The 25692-nt window shown below is 37.3% G+C and overlaps 1 protein-coding gene across 1 annotated transcript in view; it reads right to left on the reverse strand.

The window, feature by feature from the left end:
- cnksr2a (connector enhancer of kinase suppressor of Ras 2a) overlaps positions 1–25692 on the reverse strand; it is a gene marked incomplete at both ends in the record, with an annotated part of 69037 nt that overhangs the window by 40218 nt on the left and 3127 nt on the right. Inside the window, 2 exons of the mRNA XM_079260180.1 lie at positions 8614–8816; positions 9754–9917. Coding sequence (XP_079116306.1) covers positions 8614–8816; positions 9754–9917 — 367 coding nt within the window. The remainder of the gene's footprint in view (positions 1–8613; positions 8817–9753; positions 9918–25692) is intronic.

Here is a 25692-nt window from a genome sequence, read left to right on the forward strand (position 1 = left end):
TACAGTCGTCACGGTTACCACTAGCCATCTGTCACTGAGAGGTAGCCAAACATCAGTAAAGCAGATTTTATATCCTCAGAACACTTTTGTCAAGCGTCTGTCTTTGTCTATTTGTTTCTAAATGAGCCAAAACCAATGCAACGCTCTCTTCATGTTGGCAGTCGTGTTGCTCATATTTGCAGTGGCTTGTCAGTAAGTGGTACAGCTGGAAAGCTCAGTGGTAATTAAAACATTCAAGCCTGAAAACCCATCAATTCATGATCAACAAGAAACAAAAGCAGTAAATTCACACATTTCTGCGGTTTAAGAGAAAATCACCCAGTTTATGTTGCATACACTAATTTCCCCTGTGTTTATTAATAAACTCACATTTTTGTTGTCAATTTTGTCCACTCAACCACTAATATTGATCACAATACCCCATAAATTACTATTGACATGTAAAACTGGTGGATTTTTTAGCAACCATTTGGGGAACTCATCATGAAGAGTTTCCCACTGAACAATAATCTTATTTACATGGAGATGAATGCATCCTGGCTGACGGCTTCAGGGGACGTTTGCCAGAGACATAACTGGTGTTTTTTTGCTCTCAGAGTAAAAGAGGACAGTAAACAGATGAAAACACTGCATTAGTGAAAGAACATAGGTGGTCCTTTTCTGAGTGCATCAGTTTTCACACCTCATATGGACTACACATTTTTTCAATCCAGGTTTAAGAAGCAACTCAACAAAGATGGTGCACTTTTTGCCAGGTTGTCGTTTTAAAAGCTTCTTTCCATCACACTAAACAACATTTATGAGAAGAGCTAGACCAGTTTGGATTTTTTTTTTCATGCTGTTTTGTGACAGGCTTTGCCAGTTCCCAGTGTTTCCCTAACGTTCATGCTGCCTGCCTGGTCAGAGTTTCCACTTAGCGTGTACATTCTGCCAACAAATTAGTTTTTCTACAACACAAAGGCTTTTAAATACTCTTTTTTTTTTTTTTTTTTTTTTTTTGTCTAAACACAATATTTATAAGTTAAAACCAGCAACAATTCAGGTCTGAATAAAGTGTTACTTCTAAAGAGCATGCTGCAGCTAATGAGGTGCTTATGATTCCATAAACATTTACAAAGCAGAGTTAAAAATCACAAAGTTAGCGCACAGTCATGACATACATTACGTTCGCAAGAGAAACAGGCACATTTGCTTCATTGTTCTAAAGACCCAGATAAAAATTCGGCCACAGCCTCTGGTGTATGATTTATCAGTGGTGTGTCTGATTTGGGTCATCAGTATTGAGGCTGACTGCTATATATACATGCAGGACCTAAGGCTATACAGGCTGTTTGCTAACGACAATTCCAAGCCTCAAACAAGACTTTTTTTTGTCAGGAAGAGTCATGTAAGACAACACACTGGTGATGGCCAAGTTTGTGACCCTACAACTCTCAAGGTCATAATTCATGCTCTTTTCCAGAGATGGTTTCAAATTTTCATCATGAGATCATTGACTCCTATGTCATCCTGTCCTTCGTAAGTACAGTCAAAAAATAAATAAATAAATAAATAAATATGGAAACATGGAAAACAAATTGGAAATTGATTTGGAGTTAATGTCCTTACTTGACTGGTCCCCAATGTGCACTGCAAAATTTTAACGGACGTAAAAGATTAAAGAAAAATCAAATACTTGTCGTAAATTCAAGAGATACCGCTATCCAACTTTACCAAAGCAAGTTGGCATACATTTATTAGCTTTTATTCAAAAAATGGAAACAAAGCCAAACAGTTTATTTGTAGCTCTGCGATGGACTCAAAGACAGCTGGGATAGGCTCCAGCTCCACCGCGACCCTTAATCGGACTAAGCGGTTAAATGAATGAATGAATGAGTTCATTTGTAGACGATAGCTTGGTTGATTAAATCCATGTAAATATTGTCAGACAGTTAACTCTGGGAGAGTTTCACTTGAAAACCCTTTTGTTTTTTCTGTTTTTCTTTCTCAGCAGTGGAGAAGCAGGTAAACAAGCTAAATCTACCATTTTTAGTCATTTCTGAGTCACAAAATGGCTTAAAATTGATTCAGTGTTCTTTGTATATTCTTTTAATGTCAACACTTTATCCGAGATCAGAATTTTAAGAATAATTAGACCAAGTCAGCAGGACATTGAATATGTTGGCTTCTAGGTGACTCAATTTATGAAATCCTTCAAAAAAATTAACTTTGAAAATTATGTATAAAAACAAGAGACAGTTATATGTTTAATTGTGTTCTCTTTTTTTTTTAAGTGACAGTACATACATCCTACACCTCCTTCTGTTTTATTTGCAGATGTTTTATTATAGGCAGATTTTTCTTTTGTTCACCTTCCAATGTCTTCATGCTTACTTCCTCCACTATTCAGATCATTTTACCAACAGCAATTTTGTTTTTCTAAATTTCCTACCATATTGCTGTAGGCCATGTTTGCTTCATCAACACCTCAAATTCCTCAGGGTCATATGTCTGTTTGGGCTTTCTCTCCAACCTCACTAGTTACAAACCATGAAATGTGCAAAACCCCAATATAACTAGGGAGTCTCCAACATGTTTGCATCTGCCAACCATTAACGGAATCACTCTTTGTAAATCACCCACAAACCATGGTTTAGACCCACTAGAACATTTTAGATTGCCATAGTAAATTAATACATACAAACTGGAATGTTAGTCAATCTGAACCTATCTATACTAGCCAACAGGCTGACATGTGCAGATATGTTTCACTGTGAGGACATCAAATCCTGAAAAAAAAGTTCAGACTACAGATTAGAATTTTCTGGAAGTTCAGGGCAGCAGCCTCTAGGATAAAGAATATTGTTGGACATTTATTCCGTAACACTTTACAATAATGGTACAAATCATCGACTTAAGTAATGTGTAACTCATGATGAACTAATGTATTTATTAATGAAGACTGTATCATGAATTCCTGTTGCTCATTATGAACTATTGATTATCTCAACGTTGATTCATTCGTTTACTTGATCCTAAATTGATAATCAGTTAATTAGGGCTACAAACTAACAATTATTTCAATAGTCAACTAATCTGTAAATAATTTTTTCGATTAGTTGATTAGTCACGATTATTTCTGTCCCGCCCACCATCTGTGCTTCCAGTTGACGCAGCTCTTTTTACAGCCTCCAGTATGTTTTAGCCCACTCTCTTGATTTGAGTCATATGAATGTCCCCCTGATTCCCAGTCAGTCACAACATAATGTCCTTTAGTGAGTTAAAAGAACGACTCCTGAACCAGTTGAATATTAAATTTAAGTTCAACAGCTTACTACTAATTTATTTGGAAACATTCAAACTTAGCTATAGTGTCATGTCCAAGCTGTAGAAAGGAAAACAAAAAAATATATATTTTAACATCTTCATTTTCATAGAATTGTATAGAAATGATTATTCACATCTTGAAAATGCCTGTTTTGAAAGGTAAACAAGGGCCAGAATCCTTTTAAAAATTCCTGAATCCAAATGGTAATCTGGATCATCACCAAAATTTTGAGTTATTTTGAACCCAAACAAACAGATAAACGCTGGTAAAAACATGACCTCTTTGGCAGAGGTAACAACAGCACATCACTACTCGCTAATGCTAACTTTGCCATCCGGAACGCTGGAAACCATGACTACAGGGTGCTTTCGTTTCAGATGCACCCCGTCGACAATTTTCATCGTCGACGTTTTCGACAAATCAGTGGAGCCTTAAAATGAATGAAGATTAATTCACTGTTAACTCATCAATATGATGACATATTTGCCAGTTTAAATAGAAACATATTAAATCCCCTACTACTGATTTTCTTTTCATTTTTATTTATGCAAGACACACTCAAAGAAGTTAATTTGAGTGAACATGGATGTAAAAGCCCTTTGACTGACTATTATAAAAGATTTATTATCGTTTTTTTGTTTGTTTATCTTTTGTTTTGTTGTTACTAAAGCAGCTATGTATTTGATATATAGCATTTCCTTAATCTACCAGTTTCTTATCTTTATTAAATATACTGCATTAATACAGTGATATTAAAACCCTAATAATCACTCCAAGTGCTTTTACATATCCATGTTACCCAAGTGAACTTCTTTGAGTATGTCTTGCTTTAAATAAAATTGAAAAAAAAAAAAGTAGCAGGAAATTAAATCATATATTTGTATCTAAACTGGCAAAATTGTTGACATATTGATGAATTAACAGTGATCTAATGTTGATCAATTAGGGGTCAAGCAATTATATGAATCAACATTGAGATCATCATTAGTTCATGATGAGCAACAGGAATTCATAATGCAGTCTTCATAAATTAATGCATTTGTAAATCACGAGTTACACATTACTTAAGTATGATTTGTACCAATATTGTAAAGTGTTACCATTTATTCTATAACTCTGCAGCCAATGCACATTTCACTTTATAATTTTTAAAAAAAAAAAGATAAAAAGTGGGGGGAAAAAATAATAAAATGTTCATTCATTAAAATGGTTCAAATGGGAACACTAAAGAGATCTTGTAAATGTAATATGTGCATTTATCAGATAATCAATTCATAGGTAAATGCTTTTTATTCTGCGCATAAAGAGTGAAGAGAGTATTCAGAGAAATGTACACGTTAATGCAAATTTTAGTCGTCAAATAACTAAAAGTGATTCTCAAATGAGCAATATAAACAGATGCAGAGAGACATAAGAAATAGAAAAACGAGCGCGCTCTCAGCCCCTGTTGTTATTTTATACATGAAAAGCTGCTAAATGTCTTTTCGAATCATTTCCAGAACAAGTAGATGATGCTGGCTGAGAGCTGAAGTGCTGCTGTTTTTCCCTCCTTGCCTCAGAGGTCTGATAACCAGCAATCAGTGTGAGATGAAAGTTCAGTCTTAAAATGCTTTATGCCAAATTGCTTCTGTTGTACACCTTCAGAGAGAAGTCATTCCGTGGGTAGTAATTCAACATACGCTAACCTTTTACCCAGTGTTAGAGGTCCATTAAGGGATGCATACATATTATTACAGCCTCTCCTTAGCAGCAGAACAGAGAATGTCATGAAAATTCGAGGAGTGATCTGACCATTTGCATGCTGAATTTACTCTTGTAGCCTTGCACAGCTGGTAAACGCTCTTTCCCACGTATTTTTTATTTGTTCACTATAAAGAGGAAACTTTGCCAATATTAAAACACACTGTGTCAGGAGTTCATCTCATGCTTTGTGTCACTCGGCTACTTGGCACGGGTGACAATTGCGTGTGCACTTGTGTGAGTGTGCTTCAGTCCATGCTAATGTGGCTGCGTGTCCTCGAGCGTGCATTTGCACAAGCATGTGGGTGTCTCTATGGGATTGTAGCTCCATGTATTCGTGTGTGCATGAGGTCTAGATGGCCTAAGGGCAGGTGTGGGTGTCTGGCATTTGAAGAACTGATGTCAAAGACTTTCAGTTTTCTATCTGATGTGTGCGCTGTGAGCAGAAGACCATGTCACGTCATGAATAAATAGAATAAGCGGAATGGATGGGTGAGGCGAGAGAAGTGTTGAGAAAAAGATCAGACAGCGCATTTCTCGAAAGATGTCAATAGGCAGCACCTGCAGGAGATGAGTGTGTGTTGTGTTGATGTTGGAGTTGCACAAACAGAACAGGAACAGCAAGAAAAGCCTTTTTAGCTGCTCGATTATGATAAAAATTCTAATCACGATTATGTTGACTTAAATTGAGATTTTGATCTGCGTGTCATGGTGTTCTCAACTCCGTGTCGCGCATTATAACTGTCTAATGCATGGTTCTGAGTTGTTTAATCCGCTTTTACCGCTGATATAGGAACTATTTTATGTTGGCCTCGATGTACATTTTATGGCAAACAACCGCTGTCAGGCTGCAGCGCGTTTTTTCTCATTCACCTGGTAAAAGACAGCTGATCTGAACCAGCTGATAAACGCGTTGCTATGGTAACGCCCCATAACAGAAGGATAATACAGTGATTTAACTCACCAAACTATGTATACGAAAATAATGCAGCCAGTTCTCTCTGACAATGGTATAAACTATGTTTAGGTGAACTTCCACAACCTACTGCAGTTATTCTACATTGACCTGCAGCCGGAGCCGACTGAGACTGGCCGCCTGGGAGTGCTTTAGGACGGGACTCCTTCCTTACAGTAACTGCAGAACAATATGTGTCTTTAAGTCAGTTGCCAAAACACCAGAAAAGTCTCTAATAACTCCAGTAAAAGTTGCTAGATTTGTCGCTTTTAACAATAAAAGTTGCCAGATTTAGCGAGAACAGTGTCTGAATGAAACCAAAGCGGCTGTGGGAGGAGTTTACAGCACAACGCTGCAATGCCAGAGACGCTCGATTAGCAACTAAGGAGGGCAGGAGAGGAAACTGCAGAGAAAAATAATCGCACCCTTTCATTTTTTGCTGAAAACCCAGATCGTAAATGAGATTAAAATCCGATTAATTGCCCAGCCCGACTCACAATTACAATGATTTTTGTGTAGCTGAATTCTTGTTTTATCTAGAGAAAGTATTAGAAAATGCATATAAAAGGGAAACAGGTAATGAACCCAAAAAATATTTCATTCACAGAAGAAATCAGATTTTTTTTTTTCCCTTTAAGTTTTATCTCAAGTGCTTCTAAATTAGCTTTGAACCCACAACTTCAAACAGATTATGATCATCTCAGGATGATTGACTTCTTCCTTCACCGTCAACCTTAAAATAAGAGTATTGAGGAAGGTCATTGTAAACAAATGAAACACATTTTAAGTTTTCGAGCAAAGTTTCCCCATATGCTGTTTTCCATTTCTGGCTGCTTGGCTTACTTGACAGCAAGAAATTATTCATGCGACAGAAAAATAAAGGATTCTTTACAGAAGTATCTGCAATTAAAAGACTTACAATTAGCATCATGGTGCTCTGCTGAGTGACATAATTCAGTAGGTGAAGGTGAACACCTGTATTTTATCCTGCAGGCAGCTGCTGGCATGGTGAGAAGTCTGCAGTAGGCAGGAACCTGCCTTAATGCCACCAAACACAGATAAATAGCCGCAAACACCCATCGAGAAGGACCCAGCACTGGTGACTAATTGTTAATGCCTGCTTGTTTGACCTGAGAGGCAGCCATTGCTGTCCTCCAAGTTGGCGTCTTCTAATGGTTTTCACTGCATTTTTTTTATGTCATATATTCTGTACAGCGCATGTTCAAGAACTGCACGGTGCCACAGAGTCCAGAGCCACTCGCTGCAGATGAAAACATCCTCGGCACAGGCATTGTGCCCCAGCACGCTCCAGCTGGGGCACAATGCCTGCAAGTGTGAGTTTGAAACTCCTTCTGCATAACAATAGAGGAACATGAATCTCTGTTTCAAGCTTGGGGTTATGAGCGATGGTGCATAACACAAGACTGGAGATGTGTTAAGTCAGGAAACATGAAAACTATTCCACAGGATGTTTAAAGCATAATTAAACTATTTTTAATTTGACCAAGTGTTTCATTTCATTTTGTCAACATGTCAATTAGAGAAAACTACACATCCCTTTGCCTGCAGCACCCATGGTTAAAAGCTTCTTGTATTTTCTAATATTTAAACTTTCCTGCATTGCACTTTCAGCACATTCAGGACATATCTGGACTAATAATGGTTTACCAGTATAATGTAATATTTATTGCAGTAGCCTAATGTGGATCAAACTATTGGACTAGCAGCTCTGCAGTAACCTGTGGTGACTTGCTGAGGTGGAGAAGTGTGTCATTAGTTCCAAAGAAGGTATCGGTGCACATTGTTCTCCATTTTCCAACACTGACAACAGGCTCATGCACAAAAATACTGAAATGTGAGTTTAAAAGCATGCAATTTAAACAATATTCAGAAACATAATACTCTAAATTTTAATGTATATCTGTCATTAAAATGAAAACTGAAATATTGAAGCTAATCTTCAAGCATAAACAACGACAACAAAAAGAAAATCAATAACTACAATCTGGGATATGAATTGAGAAAAAGGATGTATTACTGTAAATAATTTCTGCTAGAATAATGTATGAGATATCAGCTAAGCACCACAGTACCACACGACACTACTACTACTACTACTACTACTATAGTACCATCAGAGACACATTTGATATGTGGCGTCACAAAGAACCCGTTTCAGCCACATTAAGAACAAGGAGGCCAGCAACAGATGGTCTGACACCCACAGAGTCCTGCTCTCTACATCAGGTAGTCAGTCTGGGATACGCAGAGACAACCTAAATCCACATAAGATGCGCAGAATAACCAACCTGATGAGTGTACCAAGGAGAACAGGAGATGTTTAAAAGGAAAGTATTGATTCGATTTAGATTTAGGTTCAACAATCCAATAAGTCTGACATAACCCTATTATGCATCTGAGTCAAGTTGTCCAGTTACATAAACAGTCGCAGTCTGCCAACATGGGAATTGTCTGATTTCTACCTGCTGCCGGTGCAGCCAGCAAGAAGGCGAATAACTGCAGACCTAAACCTCAAAGCTGCACATATTCCTACATGAATTAACGCTGCATGTTTGCAGCAGATGAATTTAGAGTTAGGAGAAGGTCTAACCTGTCCAGCCAGGCCAGCAAGCTCTTGGCAGCGGTGATGAGGTCGACCACAGATGTCAGCAGATCATTCGGGAGCCTCCGTGAGCTCCTGCTCTCAGATTGGCTGCTTCGACGGCGGCCAGAGATGAAATTCTGCAGGTTCTTGGCCGAGGCGCCAAGTTTGTGAGCCAGAGTCCTGACACTCTCTGTTTCCAGACCTGAGTTCTGGATGGAAACAGACATAAACTCGGGTTAGCAGCAGGGAATAAACCACCATGATTGCATTTATTTGTCAGTGTATGTACCACCTTCGCTGAGGGGCATAATGACGACTCATCCAGGAGGAGGGAAACTGTATTGTTTTAGACTGTCTTTTGTGTTAGAAATCTTTATTCATAAATGATGAAAAGGATATCACTGTCAACATGGATAATTTGGTAATCACAATGATGTTTAACAGAATTTTACTGCTTTTTCAGAACAATTATAGAGTAAATATTTTAAATACTTAAAGGCAGAGTATGGAAGATTTCAAGTTGATTCTTTCCACCACTAGGTGGCAAACACCAGGTCGTGAGCAAAACCACAAAACTGCTACCTCCACAAACAACCACAGGTTGGCAGTAATGAGCAAAACTCACCCCTCACCCCTCCTCCTTGCCAGCTCCAATGAGGGCAGGAATTGCTTGTTTAGCTGTAGCTCAGAGCTGCTCTGCAATAAATGGGCTTATACTCACCCTACTGGTGGAAAAAAAGTACTTTTTTTTTTTACTGGTCAGAAAACATTCAAGAAGGGTCTTTGTGATAAATTAAACTTGTAATTTGATAACGCATCAAATATGGACAGACTGGAACCTACATGTTTAAAAACTATCTAATTATGATTGTAGTTATTTTTTTAGTTCATTTATTTTGAAAATATTGAAAATTTTACATACTCTACCTTTAAAGTTATGAGTAATGAACAATAAAAAAGAGGTCATTCCATTTCTTATTTATGGAAGGAGTTTTAACATTCTTAAATATTTAGCTTTTTCCTTTTATTTTAGGATAGTAACATTTGGGAAACATATGGATTAGATACAGGAAACTAACAGTTCCCACCCAGTAATTTGTGACTTTGTGCATATACTGGTCCATAAAACAAACACACAAAACTCACCAGAGCACAGAGCAAGTCAACAGCCTCCAAAATGAGCTCCTGGTGCCCGATACGAGAGACTCCCAACTCCTCCAGCTCGGCATGGCTAATCCTCAGCAGCCGCTCTCCACACACACCTCCGCGCTCAAACACGCTAACATACTGCTGCAAGCAGTCGTCCAGACCTGTAACGGACACACACACACACACACACACACACACACACACACACACACACACACACACACACACACACAGAGTGTCAGTTTTTTCTCTTAAGTAAAGTATAAAACAGAACATTTTTCTTGTAAACGTTCTTTCTACTGCTTTCACAAAAGAAAAGCGCAACTTTACATTTATGGTTCAGAACAAATTGTCAGTTTAACTAGAGTAATGGGATTTTAGTAAATGAGTTTTATATGGTAGAACAGGGGTCCCCAACCACCGGGTACCGGTCCATGGATCATTTTGTACTGGGCCGCAAAGAATGAATAATCTTGATTATTATATATAAAAATATGTTTTTGCTTCCGGGTGTCATATATTGAAAGACAACCACTTCCACCCTTGCCTAACTTCCGCTTGACTCTTTGGCGCGTATCAATCCTGCATCAGCAGTGCAAGCTAGTCCTCAAGGGCTGCAGTCCTGCAGGTGTTTCCCTGCTGCAACACACCGGACAACCATCAGACAATTAGCAGACTCAAACTCTGAACAAGTCTGCTGATTACCTATTGATTTGAGTCAGGTCTGTTGCAGCAGGGAAACTCCTAACTCTTGCAGGACTGCAAAGATCAGAGTTGCCCATCCTTGTGCTAACATATATCCAGTCTCTCATTTTTTTGGCTGTTTGTACTGTCTCTCAAAACACCATGACTGGTTTTGACAGCAGAGAAGTGCTGTAGGAGCATGTAGAGCACCGTGACTGGATTCAGTCAAACTTACCCCGTGACCAAAGAATCTGCATCACATGAACAATAGAGCATAATTTGACTTTGTGAATGCATCCAGTATTAAGTGGTTATCCTTCTGTCCTGGATGTTAAATCTTTACGTCAGACAGCTAATTTTAAGTGTAAAGTATTTGAGCATTTTTAATTTGTTATGTTTAAAGTTTATTTAACCAGTTTGTGAGTGACCTTAAAAATGTGAAACGAAACTCTAAAAAAGCAAGAAAAGAAATAATTAAGACGCTTAAAGATTTTGATTCAGACAAAAAAAAGTATCACACACATAATTTAAATAAAATGTTGGTATTTGACATTCAAAGGCTTCTAAATTTTGTAAAAATGCACATTTCAACACACTTGCATTGTCTGAGAATCCCAAACAATCACAACAAAATTTTACTGTGCTTTCACATGTTTAGCCAATAAAGTTGATTTTATTTCCCTTTCATAGAATGTTAGCATATTAGCAATAGATGCTTATCTTACTGCAGAATAATTCAGCTAAACATGGTGATCTTGGTGAATCTGTATACTATTCTCTTGATGTTAGCACCTTTCGCTGCAGTGCCTCAGAAAGACAGCTGTGCAAATCTAATTAATCATTAGTTGTCAAGTGTTAACATGCTAATATGCTGAAACAACAGCATATTAGCATGCTAATATATCTGTAGCATGTTCATTATAAGACTTGGTCGAGTCCAATGCAAGACAGAAAGGTACCAGAGGTCATCCCTGCAGCAGCCACTGCTATCCAGAGCATACCACTATTGTCTTCTAACTATTCATTATGGTTTTTATTTCCAAAAACATGTTTTTTATTCAATTCCATGTCACACTAAGATTAGCATGATTATTTAACCCATTAGTCTAACAACGTGCAACTTATTTTTTTTAGTCTGATGGTATCAAATCTTCTTTATACAAAAAAAACTTTTCAGTAAATAAAAACTTACAATTTATAGTAACCCTTACAATGTTTTCTGCTAAAGAAATATTTAAATAATTAAACAGTTATAGATGTAAAGTCTCCAAGTTGTTAGACATAGTCTAACAACATAGTCACAAATAGTCACACATGAAAAAGTCTTTCTTTATATAATTTCCTGTCAAAAGTCATTCTTGAATTTCACAGCGTTCTGGACTTAAACAGGTGTAAGAGTTAGTTTGGTGATTGTTTTCATAGATAAAGCGGTGGAAATAAACATGTTTGAAATGGTTTTAAATTCTTTTTCAACAGTCTAACGTAGATTAGTCCGGGATTGGGAGATTAATAAAGTATCTATCTCAAGATAGGTGCTCCTGATGATTGTCTGCTGTATTTTCTTACAGAGGCCGTAGGATGTTTCCCGTCTCTTTACAGGTGTGGCAGCTTATATATTTTTGTCTGTGGTTATTTTTTCTACCCTTTGCATCTTTGTCTCCCCTTTCGATGTTTTGCTTCTGCTTACTCTCCTTTCTTCTGTCCCCTCTGTCAGGTACAGCATTAATATGGAAATTCAACAACCCACACACACACCCACACACACACACACACACACACACACATACACGAAAAGGCACCACTAAATGTGTTAATTCCCCAATCAATAACAACACCCACCTTTTTTAAATTACAGATTTTGGGCTCCAATCCAGAATTACTAATGAGCTTTTTGTTATCTGGTGGTTTTCCTCATTAAAGTGTGCCTATAGGGAGGGAAGATCTGTCTAAGCCTGAACAGAAAAATGCTGTTTTAACAAACTGCTTGTTTCAGTTTGTTTTGCTTTGAACATTTACCTCTTTCAAAAGCTGTACAGAGTTAGGTAAAATATATCACAGGGCTTGTGTTAAGAGACACCTCCAGGCCACAAAAATCATTTCACTATTCAGGTTGCTAATGTGTTACTTTGACACTTCTTTTAATGTGCGACGGAATTGAAGGGAGAACATTTTGACATAAATGGTCTTTTTTCCTCTGTGATAGCAATAAATAGACTGCTGATTTTATAACTTTTAAAGTTAGAAGAGGAATTGAATTTAATGTTGAACAACTGTAAACAAGAGCTCTAGGCATTTACTTGTTTTTATGGCTTCCCTTAAAGAGTGTAAAACAGTCGTTTTAGCGTGAGAAGATTGTTATATCTTTTCTGCTTTTGGATTTTAGCTGCTTCACAATCTTGGGTCTGTTTTGGTCAGTAGTGACTTTTATTATGTCACAAAAGTTTTCTTTTTTTTTTTTAAAGGTCTGGATTAGAGGCAGCTAAGTCCAACATCTGGACAAAATTCATGTTGTCATTGAAGCACAAGGTTTAGCAAAGTCTTCCTAAAATCTTTAAGACAATCTTTGAAGAAGACACCACCTTAATGGAAGCTTATGAAATGAAATCAAATTAAATTAAACAAAATAAATTAAAAGAAAGTGAAAAGAAAAGCTTGTTAAATCAGAATTGATAGTCCCTTTCCACATGAGTGTGTGCTCCATGTTTACACCTGAAGTCAGTTCCATCAGGTCCCAATGCACCCCTATACCACCACAAATGCCAAGGTGGATGGTTCCTAAGATCATGCAGGGATTTCCATGACAGAATCATGCCGGTCTTTAATGCAGTGTCACGTAGAGGCAACAAATGGCTGGAAAAATGAACATGGGACTAATAAGAGCAAATTGTCAACAGGACATAACATACTTGGATTTAAACAAGAGCACCTAAGAGAGGTAGAGTCTAAGAAGTAAAGATGGACCGAGACTTAAAAGTCAGCCAAATATAATGAGAAGATGTGGAGAAATTTGTGATTGTAAACAATCTATAACCCGGTATCATCTAACAATTCAGAGAATCTCTAAACATATCTGTGTGCCAGAGATGGAAAACCTTGACATTCAATGCCTGCGAATATTAAAAGTTGTTGGATATTTATGTCGTTTTGTAGATATGGGCGTAAGTATGTGGATGTCCGTAGTATATCTGTGTGTATGTGTGTATATGCATGTTATCTATGTGAAAATGTGTGTGTATGTGTATATATGTTAATGTAAATAGTAAACTGAATAAGTATGTTGTGACGTGCTGCAACACAGAATATAATGAGTAGAAAGGGTTGGGAATACCAAATAAGTACACACTTCTTTCCACTCCTTATTTTCGAAATCCATCGCTTTACTGAATTTATCTAATTAGTGAATTGATGAGCATTATTATAATAGTTATTATCAATAATATTAATATTATGATTATTATTTTCTTCCTTAGTGTGTATATGTATGTAGAAGTGTGTTTATGTACACATGTGTGTATAGGTATGTACATATATGTTTTTCTTTTCTTATCTTCTTTCATACTTTGGTTCGAAAATAAAAATATTTAAACTAAACTAAAACTAGGGGGTTTCAGCAAGCATCCTGTTTCAGGTATGCTGGGGCTTCTATACATGTATTGAGAACTGGCATTGCTACCTAGCCAATGGCCAATTTCTGTAAGACTCTGTGGAATTTCTTGCTTCAGTTTAATAAAGAAATTCAAAGAACCAAAAATGACTTGCATTTTAATGGAACAGAGCATAAATTCCTTTAAGACAGTATGAAGCAGAGACCTAAATGTTGCCTAAAAAACACACCTGTCCTGTCAATTTATTAATCCCTAAACTTGAAACAGAAACAGGGATTTTTCTCATTGAGGGTGGATTCAGAGCAGAGTCAACATTCGTAAGGCTTTATTAAACGCTGCCGTCAATGGAGGATAAAATCAGTGATACGTCAACTTAGTGTGAATTTCCATTTCACAATGTGTCAAGAATTCATTTTTATTTCACAAAGCTCTATGTGAGGTGTGTAGTTACACCTTAGTACAGCAAAGCTAGGTACAAGTTCCCTCTGGCCTGTCTATATATATATATATATATATATATATATATATATATATATATATATATATATATGTATATATATATATATAAAAAAGTTACATTAATTAATCATAAAAGTAAACAAAGAGACAGAGATGTGACCAACAGAAAAGAGCACAGCCATTTTTGATTTTGTTGTGATGGGACATGGGAGGGTTTAGCCCCTGTAAAATATAAAAAAATTCTCATGTTTTATGAGATTTGCTATCAGTCTCAGTCACATTTCAACTGCAAACTAAAATAAGTTAAATTTTATATTGTTTGTGTTGGTTTAATAAATTTTATGGTGCATAACTTCTATTTACAAACACTCAGGTGGACAAAATGAACCTTTTTTTTTTCTGTCCAAAGCTACAGTAATGAAAACAATGCATTACAGTATTCTGAAGATTTACAATGTCTGTAGAAATATAGTGGTCTCATTTCAGGGCAATTTAAGAGTTTTTGTACACTTCAAAGCCCACAAAGGAGCCAAAACAAATGTCGAAGCTCTTACAGGAGCAGAGGGCAGTAATGGCTGGCCAAACCAGGCTTTTTACTGGACTTTGTGTAATGTCTGTGAGTGTATGTGGGATGGTCTCTCTAGATTTACTAGTGCACGAGCATGGAAGTAGGTTGGTGCGTGCATTGTTTCTGTGTGTGCATGTCTGGCCAGAGAGCATTTGCTGAGTCAAAGAAAAGCAGATCAAGACAGAGCAGTTCGGCTGCAGCCCCTGACTCCCAAAACAATGAGCGTATCCAACTTCTAGCTTCCGAACAAACAGGCAGCTGTGAAAGACACACACTTACACACACACCTCTGAGGAATAAGCATTGATTTCCCCCGCTTCACGTCCCAGCTTTATAATACACTCATCTATCATAACCACACTAACAAAGATGGAAAGGAAGGGAAAGTGGGAGAAAAGCAGAGGAAGGAAGGACTGAAAAAGAGGGAAAAGTGGCAAGAATGAAAAAAAAAAAAAAAAAAACTCAGAAGCCAGCTGCTAAATTGCTTAAAAACCAATTCACACACACAAATTCCTTCTTTCATCAGTGACCGGCTAATGGTATTTGCCAGCTTTTGCACCCTCCCTCCTCATCCTCTCCTCCACTGACACTAAATCTGAAGTCTAAATGAAGTATTCAGTCTCAGAAAACCACATTTCAAGTTAGGAAAAAAGCAAAGCCAAAGGCTTAAACCCCTTTGAATTTAAAAACGATTTCATTTTACCGTAGAAAATCTAAATAAATGCAACTCTTGTGGCCTTGAAATGAAAGACTATCTATTCTAATGATAAGATGATGCCTTTTGATCAGTTTTTGCAGTTTGGAATACACTAGCTTCAGTATCTGGACCTCAGATCACTGCAAATCAATGCCTGATATCTCAGCTCCCTGCCTCCAGCAACAGGCATGAAAGGACATGATGAGAATAAAGACATCACACTTAAATGTTTTAGCTTTAATGTTGAGGTAAATATCTTGCAGGGTTCTTAGGATTTAGTCTAAAACTGTAGAGTCCGACTACAGTAGAAGCACATCTTTAAATATTTAATTGCTGTTTAAGTGTATTTAAATGACTTTACAACTATATAATATTAACTCAGACTGGAAGCAGTCAGAAGAGCAAGACTGATATATCTTTTTTTTGTTGTTGATTTTTGTAAAGAGGGAAAAGTTTATAGTGTGGAGGAAAAACGCTGGGTTATTCTGGGATGGTGGCTGGAACTGATTACTTTGTCAGCACAGATTGCAAATTAACAAATACTTCATTCTGAACTGCTCAAACTGTTACTACACTTTGTATCCTGATACTTAAATAAAGTTGCATCCAATTGCTTGAAGTGTCAAATCAAGTAAAACTCATGCAACTTGCATTCCAATTCATACATTTTTAATACAGCCCTTCACAAAGCAGTAACATTTTGTTAAATATAGCTTACATGCTAATTGCATGCTAATAAAAGTATTTGAGTTAGGTATTAATCTCAAAACTTAAAACATTAACATGACTCTTGCAGGGCTTTTTGATACCTAACTGATTGTTTTTAAGAGTCATGATGTGTTCCTCTCATCTAAAATATTACATTACATTACAGCATTATTCAGCTTACAACACATACGTCTCTTCTGCTAAAAGAAGAAAGAAAAAACAGCAAACTTGTGTTTTAATGAGTCTTGATGAGAGTGGATTCTTTATAAGAATAAAAGAAGTGAAGCTGATTGAGACAGTGTTGGCTTTCACATGCTGAGCGTTACTGTTGCTGAAAGAGGCAACGAGATGCACAGAAGCAGAAGAGGAAAATATACACTGAGTGGCAAAAGTTCTGAGATAATCAGCATCACTGGCAGTGAGGGAGAGCATGAATGCCCTGAATACTGATGATTCAAATTTCAAGTGGCATCAGCGCACAGACGCCCACGCTGTATGAAACAGACAGTGAAGCAGCGGCACACAGTAAATATACGTACTGTACGGCAGTAATGACGGCTCTATAGGGTTCGTTCATCAGCTGTCAAATAATAAGTAGCGCTCTGAGCTGTGCTTATAGTGGGAAAACAAATTATCCATTACTACCCGGCCTATATTGTCCATTAGCTTTTACTTCTGACCTTTAAATCATTGCTTTTAGCGAACCATTTTAACCAGGGCACACGCTTTCTAACAGTCTTATGGCACACATTCATTTTCTTCAATTCATAATTGAGAAATTTGCAGGAGACTGGAGCTGCACAGACAGACACGACCGACTCGCAACGCCGTACAAAAGGAGCAAGTTCTTTTAACAAAAGCAAGAAACATCCAAATCTATTTTAATCCGTGCACATGCATGTGTGAGAAAGAGCTAAATCATGTGTGTGCATGTGTTGGACGATTTGAAAAAAAAAGAAAAAAGCATGATTCATAGCTGACTCACACACTTAACTCCCACAGAGGCACACTTTTCACAACAGCAGGCGAACAAAACTCCCACAAACACCCTCTTTCTCTCTGTCACACACGTCTAATGAAATCAGACTTTGCACTGCCTTCTGAAATGTTAGAGTCCTATAAAAGAGCTGGCCCTCCCATCAGGTTGTGTGTCATCTGTTCCAAGAGCTGTGAAGCTTCGCTAACAATAAAACCTAGAAAAGTGCCTGAATCTGTCTCTGGGATTTGTAAATGCCGGATGCTGAAGATGTAATAGCTCTTACAAGCTAAGTTTACAACAAAAAGCTTGCCAGTTTGAATCCCAGTCCTGTCTGAAAAAGATTCTTGGGAAAAAAAACAACCATGGGAACTTCCTATTTGTAACTGCTTCCCCTGCCCTTAGTGTGCATTTAGTGTGTTGCAATTCTTAACTTTAAATTATGGTGTTCACTGTGTGTTTTGACTTGTAAGACACTGATATAACATCGTACTGAGTCAAGGAAAACCTGACAACAATAACAAAAAATGTGAATTCCCCATACAGAAAAACAGGGGAAGGAGACATTTAAATTAAGAGTTCCACAAAGCTGTTTGTGGAAACATAAAGGCAAAAAAAGTCACTGAAAATTTGCACGAGTCGACAAAGAAAACAACAACCAGGTTTGATCACTAATTTACAACATATCCAAATGTTTAAAAATGCTTTTTTGAAGAATACCAGGAGCTCAAATAATAAACCTAATGACATTTACTCAAAACTAATGCAAGACAGGAAAAGTTTAGCTGTTAAACAAAGTGAGTGATTTAGCATCTCAAAAAAAGAAATTTCACAAAACTAAAACTGAGTCCACATCTGATGTAAACAGGTATGACCAGAAACAAATGTATCAGATGTCTCCAGTCAATCAAAAGCTGAGTTCAGAAACTTTGTCTGTAAAACATCCATATTCAACAGAAAAGTGACTATTTTCAGTAAATGTTTTCATGACAGCAGCAGATGGAGAATGCAGTGTTTTTGCAAAAGTTTCCACAACTACGTTTTGCTGCATTACAGAAAAGGGTGGAACAGTGGCACCAAAAAAACATCCCTGCCAAGAAAGAAATGGAGATGGATAGAGAAAAGTGAACAACTCAGCAATGACAACATTAATAAGAAAAGTAATAAGGACATTAATGGTGAGAAGAGCTGCAGCAGAGATCATGATGTCTCTGCAGAATCAGTATAAGACACACTCCATAAAGTGAGACTGTATGAATGTGTGTGAAGAAAAAAAAAAAACAGCCACTAAAACTAAAACATTAAAAGCCAAAGAAACAATAACATGAGAAATGAAATTCTGAATAAGCTAAACGCCATGATGGAGACAATGAAAGGAAAAAAGTACTCTGATCAGATTAAATTGAAAAAATGTAAACTCTCTGTTTGGTATAAATAATATAATGTCTTTAAAAAAGATTTAAATATTGCTGTAAACCAGCATGACCAATGCTTGGAGAGGTTGGAGAGGCTGGGAAGACTTTAGCATTAAAGAAAAACAGCGGCTAGCTGTGCCAAAGTTATAGAGACATGAACCAAAATAGTCAACGCTGAAATAGCTGAAGAAAGAGCTCCACAAAGTACTGCCTTTGTGTGGGCTGATACTTATACATGCGCCAGCTTTCAGACTTTTGTTTATGTTTGTTTCACGATGACAAAGAAGAAAAAATGTTTCCTTAACTCACCAAAATCATTATTACCATCACTACTACCTGTATTACCATAACTGTGATGCTAATATGCTAATATTAATGTTTATATACTGTCTATCTATCTATCTATTTGCCTCTGTAGCTAGTTAGCTAAGCTAATATTAGCTCGACGAGGTAAATAAAATGAAAACAATATATATGGTTGACTATTGGAAAGCTTTACACTTGTGAAAAGCTGTGTTGTTTTACAATTTCTTTAAATAAAGCATAAAAAAAATCATGGTTAACTAATGAATTTTATCTGTTAAACCCTGTTCTGTTTTATAAAACCCAAATGTTTTGTTTTTGTTAATCTGTGCAGGACCGCTATAAAAATACTAATATGCATTGCTAATGTTATTATTACTACATGGTATATTATCAGTTTGCAGCAGAAGTACCTTCAAATCGTTTTTTTTTTGTTTTTTTTTGGGTCATTTCTGTTGCTGTTTTTTTTCATAAACAACCAATCTTTAAGTTCAGGTGCGTAAAGGTGAGCTACTAATTTCTGGCTCCAACCACTGATTCTGCAAGCTGCTACTGTTGTCCCTGGCTGCATGTTTAGTAACATGCAGCTTCTCCAGAACTCTGCCGCTCAGATCATAACCCACACCTCTTCTTTTGAACACATCACACCTGTTCTTCAACAGCTCTACTGGCTCCCAATAATATACAGAATCAATGCAGTGGTGTAGTCCAGGGTATACGCGGGTATACGGAGTATACCCACTTTTTTTTCAGTCAGCATTGAGTACTCACTTCTAAATCCCCTGTGATGCTGCTTTTACAATTACAAACATCCCGACACACATACTGTACCTACATGGTCCAGCAGCTGAGCTAAGGTTACCTGTGTTACACTGGTGCAGTTAGCCATCAGCTGCATGACGTTTAGACATAATAAAGATATATGTATATATGTCTACTAGCCTGTGTGCTACTAGGCTGCTGGTTTAGTAATTTCATAACCCTTCTTCCCTGAAACTGAAGAGCAGAAATTGTGTGACATTAGATGTCACTCTTTCTGAAAAAATTCTGGGCTACTTTTTTTTCTGTTTTTAAAAAAAAGGACAAAAAATTGAGAGTATGCCCACGTCATGAGGGACCACTACACCACTGCTCTTATGTCATCATCCTCCATACATCTTAGGGCTCTCTCTGCCCGTCTCACCATCATGGGGAGCAGAGCATTCAGTTTCTCTGCCCCCCGGCTCTGGAACTTACTCTCATCTGAGCTCCGAAACACTCTCTATCATAAAAAAAATCTGAAGTCAAAACCCTCTTGTTCTAACTGGTCTGCTCTCTCTAACTCTCTGTCTGCTTTGTTTGTTTTATTTAAAGAGTTTAATTTTTTTATGTAATATAATTGGGTTTTTTTTTGTTTTGTTTTTTTGTCTGGTAAACTTGGGACTGCAAAGGCATCAAGAAATAAAATGTATTATTTTACTTTATTTTATTTTATTATTGTTGTTGTATTAATATTATTGTTTTTGTTGTTGTTATTATCATTATTATCATTCCTACCACCATGTAAACCTTACATGACAGATATCTGTTATGACGCTAAAACATTTAAACTTTCTCGCCTTCAACACACTGAATTTCCACTCGGGGATGAATAAAGCATCTTTGATTTGAGTTGATTGATTTATACTGAACTGTTTAACTTCAAAATGTTGGTTCACATGGTTTTGCAGCAATAGTATATTATAATTGCGATATATCTATGTTTAACCAGTCTTTATGCCTCTTTGCTTGTTGAGCTTTTTCATAATATGTGCCCCAAGACCCCTGTTTACCAATGTACTGATGGCAAAATGATAAACATCATGTCTCAGTATAAAACAGAAAAACTAGTTCATACTTCTGTTTCTTCAAGATTGGACTACAACTTCCTTATTACTGGGCTTTCCCAAAACCCATCTGAAATATTTCCTGTTGATCCAACACGCTGTTGCGAGGGCTCTGGTCAGGATTAGAAGGAAAGATCATATTTCTCCTATTTTAGTCAATTTCTTCTCATATTTAGAGCTTCACCTAAAAGAAGCTCGATTGCATCTTCAGAATTTCCGAGCTCCATAATCATTAAACATCTTAAACAACTTCACGTTGTTTTTTAAATTGTGTTAATTAGTATTTTATTCTATTTTTGTCGTATTTTCTGCTTTTTTATTATTATCTCAGTTGTATTTTTATATCTTATTCTGTTTACTTTATTTCATTTTTCCAACAATGTTTTTAAAGTCCAATTATCAGTTTTAATGTATTAATCTTATCGTATTAACCACATCTCTAGTTTTTCCCCACTGACAGTCCTTTGTCGGTTCAGTTTTATACGGTGGGCTGAAAACAGATTTTTTTTTTGTGCGTTTGTGTGCATTTGTGTATGTGTTGTTATCTCTAGAAAGCACTTTGAGTTGTAAAATTATCTGAAAAGTGCTATAAAAATGAAGTGATTGACTTTCCCAGAAAAGCACTTCCCTCAGACTGCAGGTTTCTCTGTTGTTCTGAGAGTTTTTAACATTACAACGGCAGACAGATCCATCAGTTATCAAACCTCTCTCTGTGTGGCCAGCTTCAAGTTTGGCATCATGAAGAAGACCCACTACCTTTTCAGATTAGACTTCAAACTTTCATTTTTGATCAGGCTTACAGTCTGGCTGACAATGGTGGGGGACATGCAGTGATGCATTGCATACCCCCGCCCCCCCCCCCATTTCTCTCTCTGCACTCTTTTCTTCATGTATAAATATACAACATAATTATTGTCATAAACTTTAATTTTTTTACTGAGAAGCTATCCCTGTTTCAAAGAGTTATGGTGCTTGCTGACCCCTTTGTCCTGTAGTCTCTCTCCTGAATCGCTTGAGGTAAACGGCTGCTCTCCTTCAGCTTCGTTCTGTTGGAGGTTTTACTTCCTGTTAAAGGGAGTTTTCCATCTCTACTAAACCTACCACCTCATGCACATACAGGATGGAAATTTAACCAAAGAAGACTCAAAACAATGCATTAGTTTCTTTAAGAAAGCAATCATTATCATAAACCTGAAATGGCCTGGCGAGCAGTCCAGGGTATACCCTGCTTTTCACCCAAAGACTGCTGGGATAGGCTCCAGCTCCACCGCAACCCTTCATCGGATTAAACGGTTAGGAAAATGAATGGATGGATGGAATCAGTTATAATAAACTGGACTTATGTCAACCACAACATAAAACTGTTATAATTTATCATAACTGTGCTACAACGATTTGTACTAAATAATACGGTTTCTGTAGAAGTCTGCTTGTTGTGAAATGGAGCAACAAGAAAAGAAACAAAGTGGGAAATATAGCTATGTTGATGTTGATGTAATATCTAAGTGAAAATGTCCTTGTTTATTCAGAACAAACAAATCAGACAATGTAGCATCTGACTTTTCTGATGGAAACTCTTCACCTGTTTCAGCTTTAACCTGAAATGATCCAACCTAAAGACTGTAAATCCTCTGATTCTAAATCTTATAACTATCTCTGGTTTATTTCTCTGGTTGGCAGCGGCGTCATTAGATCTTCTTGCATCCTGTCACACCAGTTTCACTGCTGATTTTTTATATCTAGCAATCATATGTATGCCAGAGAAATTAGGCTAATTCTGCCCGACTCTCTGCGTGAACAGATGATCACACATGTGGGAAAAATTCCCAAATATGCTCGCTTTACCTTCAAAGTGCACCACTCCCATATCGTTTTAACATCAGCTAACAATGCTGCACTCCTGCCATGTGCAAAAACCAACAATGTGTGAACCTTTTGGCCTCACATGTGAACTGTACACATTACTGTGCACACACACACATACATACACATAAATACAGTATATCATATTTCCCACTGTCGCCACAGACACACCCGAAAGCCAGCATGAGCCGAATGCCACATTAAGGCATGTCACGTGTGCATGTGTGTGTGTGTGTGTGTTGCACAAAGTCCGAGGACTCGGGTGGGGCCTTCTGTTCAGAGCCGGTGTGTAAGTCTGTCAGCTGTTGTGCACAGACGGTCTGAGACCAACAACTCACCATCCACCCACTCACACAGGAGCACATATAAACACATGCCATATGCACATGACCAACAACCAACCTGCGAGAAGCTGACACTGTTCATCATGTAAATAAAACTTTGTCATCGTTCACATTTTACTGACTCATGAATTAATAGACCCCCTGACCTGCTTTTTAAGCATAAAACAGACATCATGAATAATAAGCATTGCTAATATTAGCATTTATTAGTCATCTGTCACTGTTATTGTAAGGTGTGTTTTTATAATAAAGTGTGGGCCTTGTTTTGTTTTGTGCTTTTGTTTTTAATCCCAGCCAGGTGAAACACAAGAGTAATGATGTGTCTTTGCTAAAGAAAATTGACCTAAATATGATCTTATTAAAAACTCATTCATTCATTATCTTAACCGCTTAGTCCAATGAAGGGTCGCGGGGAAGCTGGAGCCTATCCCAGCAGTCTTTTGGGCGAAAGGCAGGGTACACCCTGGACAGCTCACCAGTCCATCACAGCTTATTAAAGGCTAAAATATCTAAATTAAAGTCTTCACAGAGTCCAATTCAGTTTTTAAGTTCCCGGATAGCCTGCGTCAGCACAACTGGCTGCTTGAACTATAACCTTTAGGTAGAAGGTATAGATCATTTAAGACCAAGACAAACAGATTTAAGAATAGTTTTTACCAAACGGCAGTCATTATTTTAAATCCTGCCAATCATAGATGATTGAGCTGGGGCAGCAGACCACTGTTGCGTTGTGTGTGTATTTTATTTATCTTTATCTTTTTATATTATGTTTTATTTAATGAATGAGGCATCAGCTGAAATGGCACTTTAAATATCGTTGTACTTGTGGCAATGACAATAAAGTTTATTCTATTCTATTCTATTCTATCAGTGTCACGTATATGCTTCTATCTGGCTCAGCAAATGCAAAAGAATTAGTTTTGTTGGCGTTTTTGACAGTATTTTGTATTTTATAATCTACGGAAAGGGTTTAAATTGTTCCAGACTCATCGCACCTGTACGGATGTGTATATTTTTTTGCATTCAGTAACAAAAGCTGTTTGTCTTTAGATGTAAATTCAAACAGCAAACTTGGATTTTCACACTGGGTGCAGCCGCTTTGGCTTCTGATTTTACAAGATGAGTAAATATCTGGAGGCGACTAGCACGCTTTCAGAAACTTCATGGAAACTTTCACACTGCTAAGAACTGAAGCTTTCACACCAGGAGTGTGGCATGTGTGTGGCGCATGCTTTGCTGAGCTGCTAAATAGCTGTTGCGTGTGTGTACTCACACCAACAACCTTTCTGCTGCACAGCAGCTGCAGCGCAGCAACTGCCTGCATGAGGGAACCATGGCTGACATGAAACAAAGAGGAGAAACATAAACAATGTCCACCAGTAACATCAGTCACGCTCAGATGCAGAAATGAACTGAAAAGGATTCATTTTCATCTTCATTTGTCATAAAAAGTAAGACAACTGGGACAAGATGCTTACATCCTGAAACTAAAGGAAAAGATTTATTGTCATTCATGTGAGGTTAATTTGATGCTTTGAACTGTGTATTTTGCTGAGAACTGGTTTCTGTATGCTTACCTCATGCAGTAAAAACAATCATACCAAGAGTCTGGATGTTTTGCAGTTGTGGTGAAGCTAAAGACGCAGCTGAGATGTACATCTCAAACAGCCACTGTTAACCTGTTATCATGCAAGCTGAAATAAAAACCATGACATTCCACACACATCACACTCCCTGTTATGGGGTGGCGGTGAGGGATGGTGAAGGTGTGGACCCAAATGCAGAGATGAGAGAAACAGGGATGCAGATTCCAGAAGGTTTATTCAAACCAAAGGCACTCAGGGGGCTAACAACAACTACAACAAAGTAGCGCAACAAAATGATCCAGCAACCAAGAAATGAAACTGAGGGGGTAAAAATACACTGGGGAACCAAAGAAGAAACATGTGTACGGAATGAACTGAAACAAGACCAGGTGAACTCAATGAACAGGAAATCAATAAAACTAAACAACAAACAAGGGAACCAAACAGGAAACACTACAAAATAAAACAGGAAACCTGAACTAAGGAAAACACAAACCACATCATGACACTCCCAGAATCAGCTGATGAACTTAAAGGACAGTTATTATCATTTCTAGTCAAATCTGGATTATTTCATACAGAAACTGTTTTTCAGTCATAGCTGAACTTAATTATTTGTATTTTCATTTACACATATATAAAACAACAAAGTGTGTTCAGTGAGAGGCTTCTTCAGGTCCGATGCAAGACTGAAAGATACAGAAGATCATTCCTGCCAGCAGCCATCAGCCTCCGGAACAAGACCTCTTCAAGTTAATTCTATACTACAATATTGAATTTCCCTTTGGGGATTAATAAAGTATTTTTTTCATTTCATATAACTCTAAAATGTTTAGTTTCCATGGGATTTCCTTCCTTGGGGC

The sequence above is a fragment of the Telmatherina bonti genome (genome assembly GCF_933228915.1).
Source record: "Telmatherina bonti genome assembly, chromosome: 20".
Lineage (NCBI taxonomy): Eukaryota > Metazoa > Chordata > Actinopteri > Atheriniformes > Telmatherinidae > Telmatherina > Telmatherina bonti.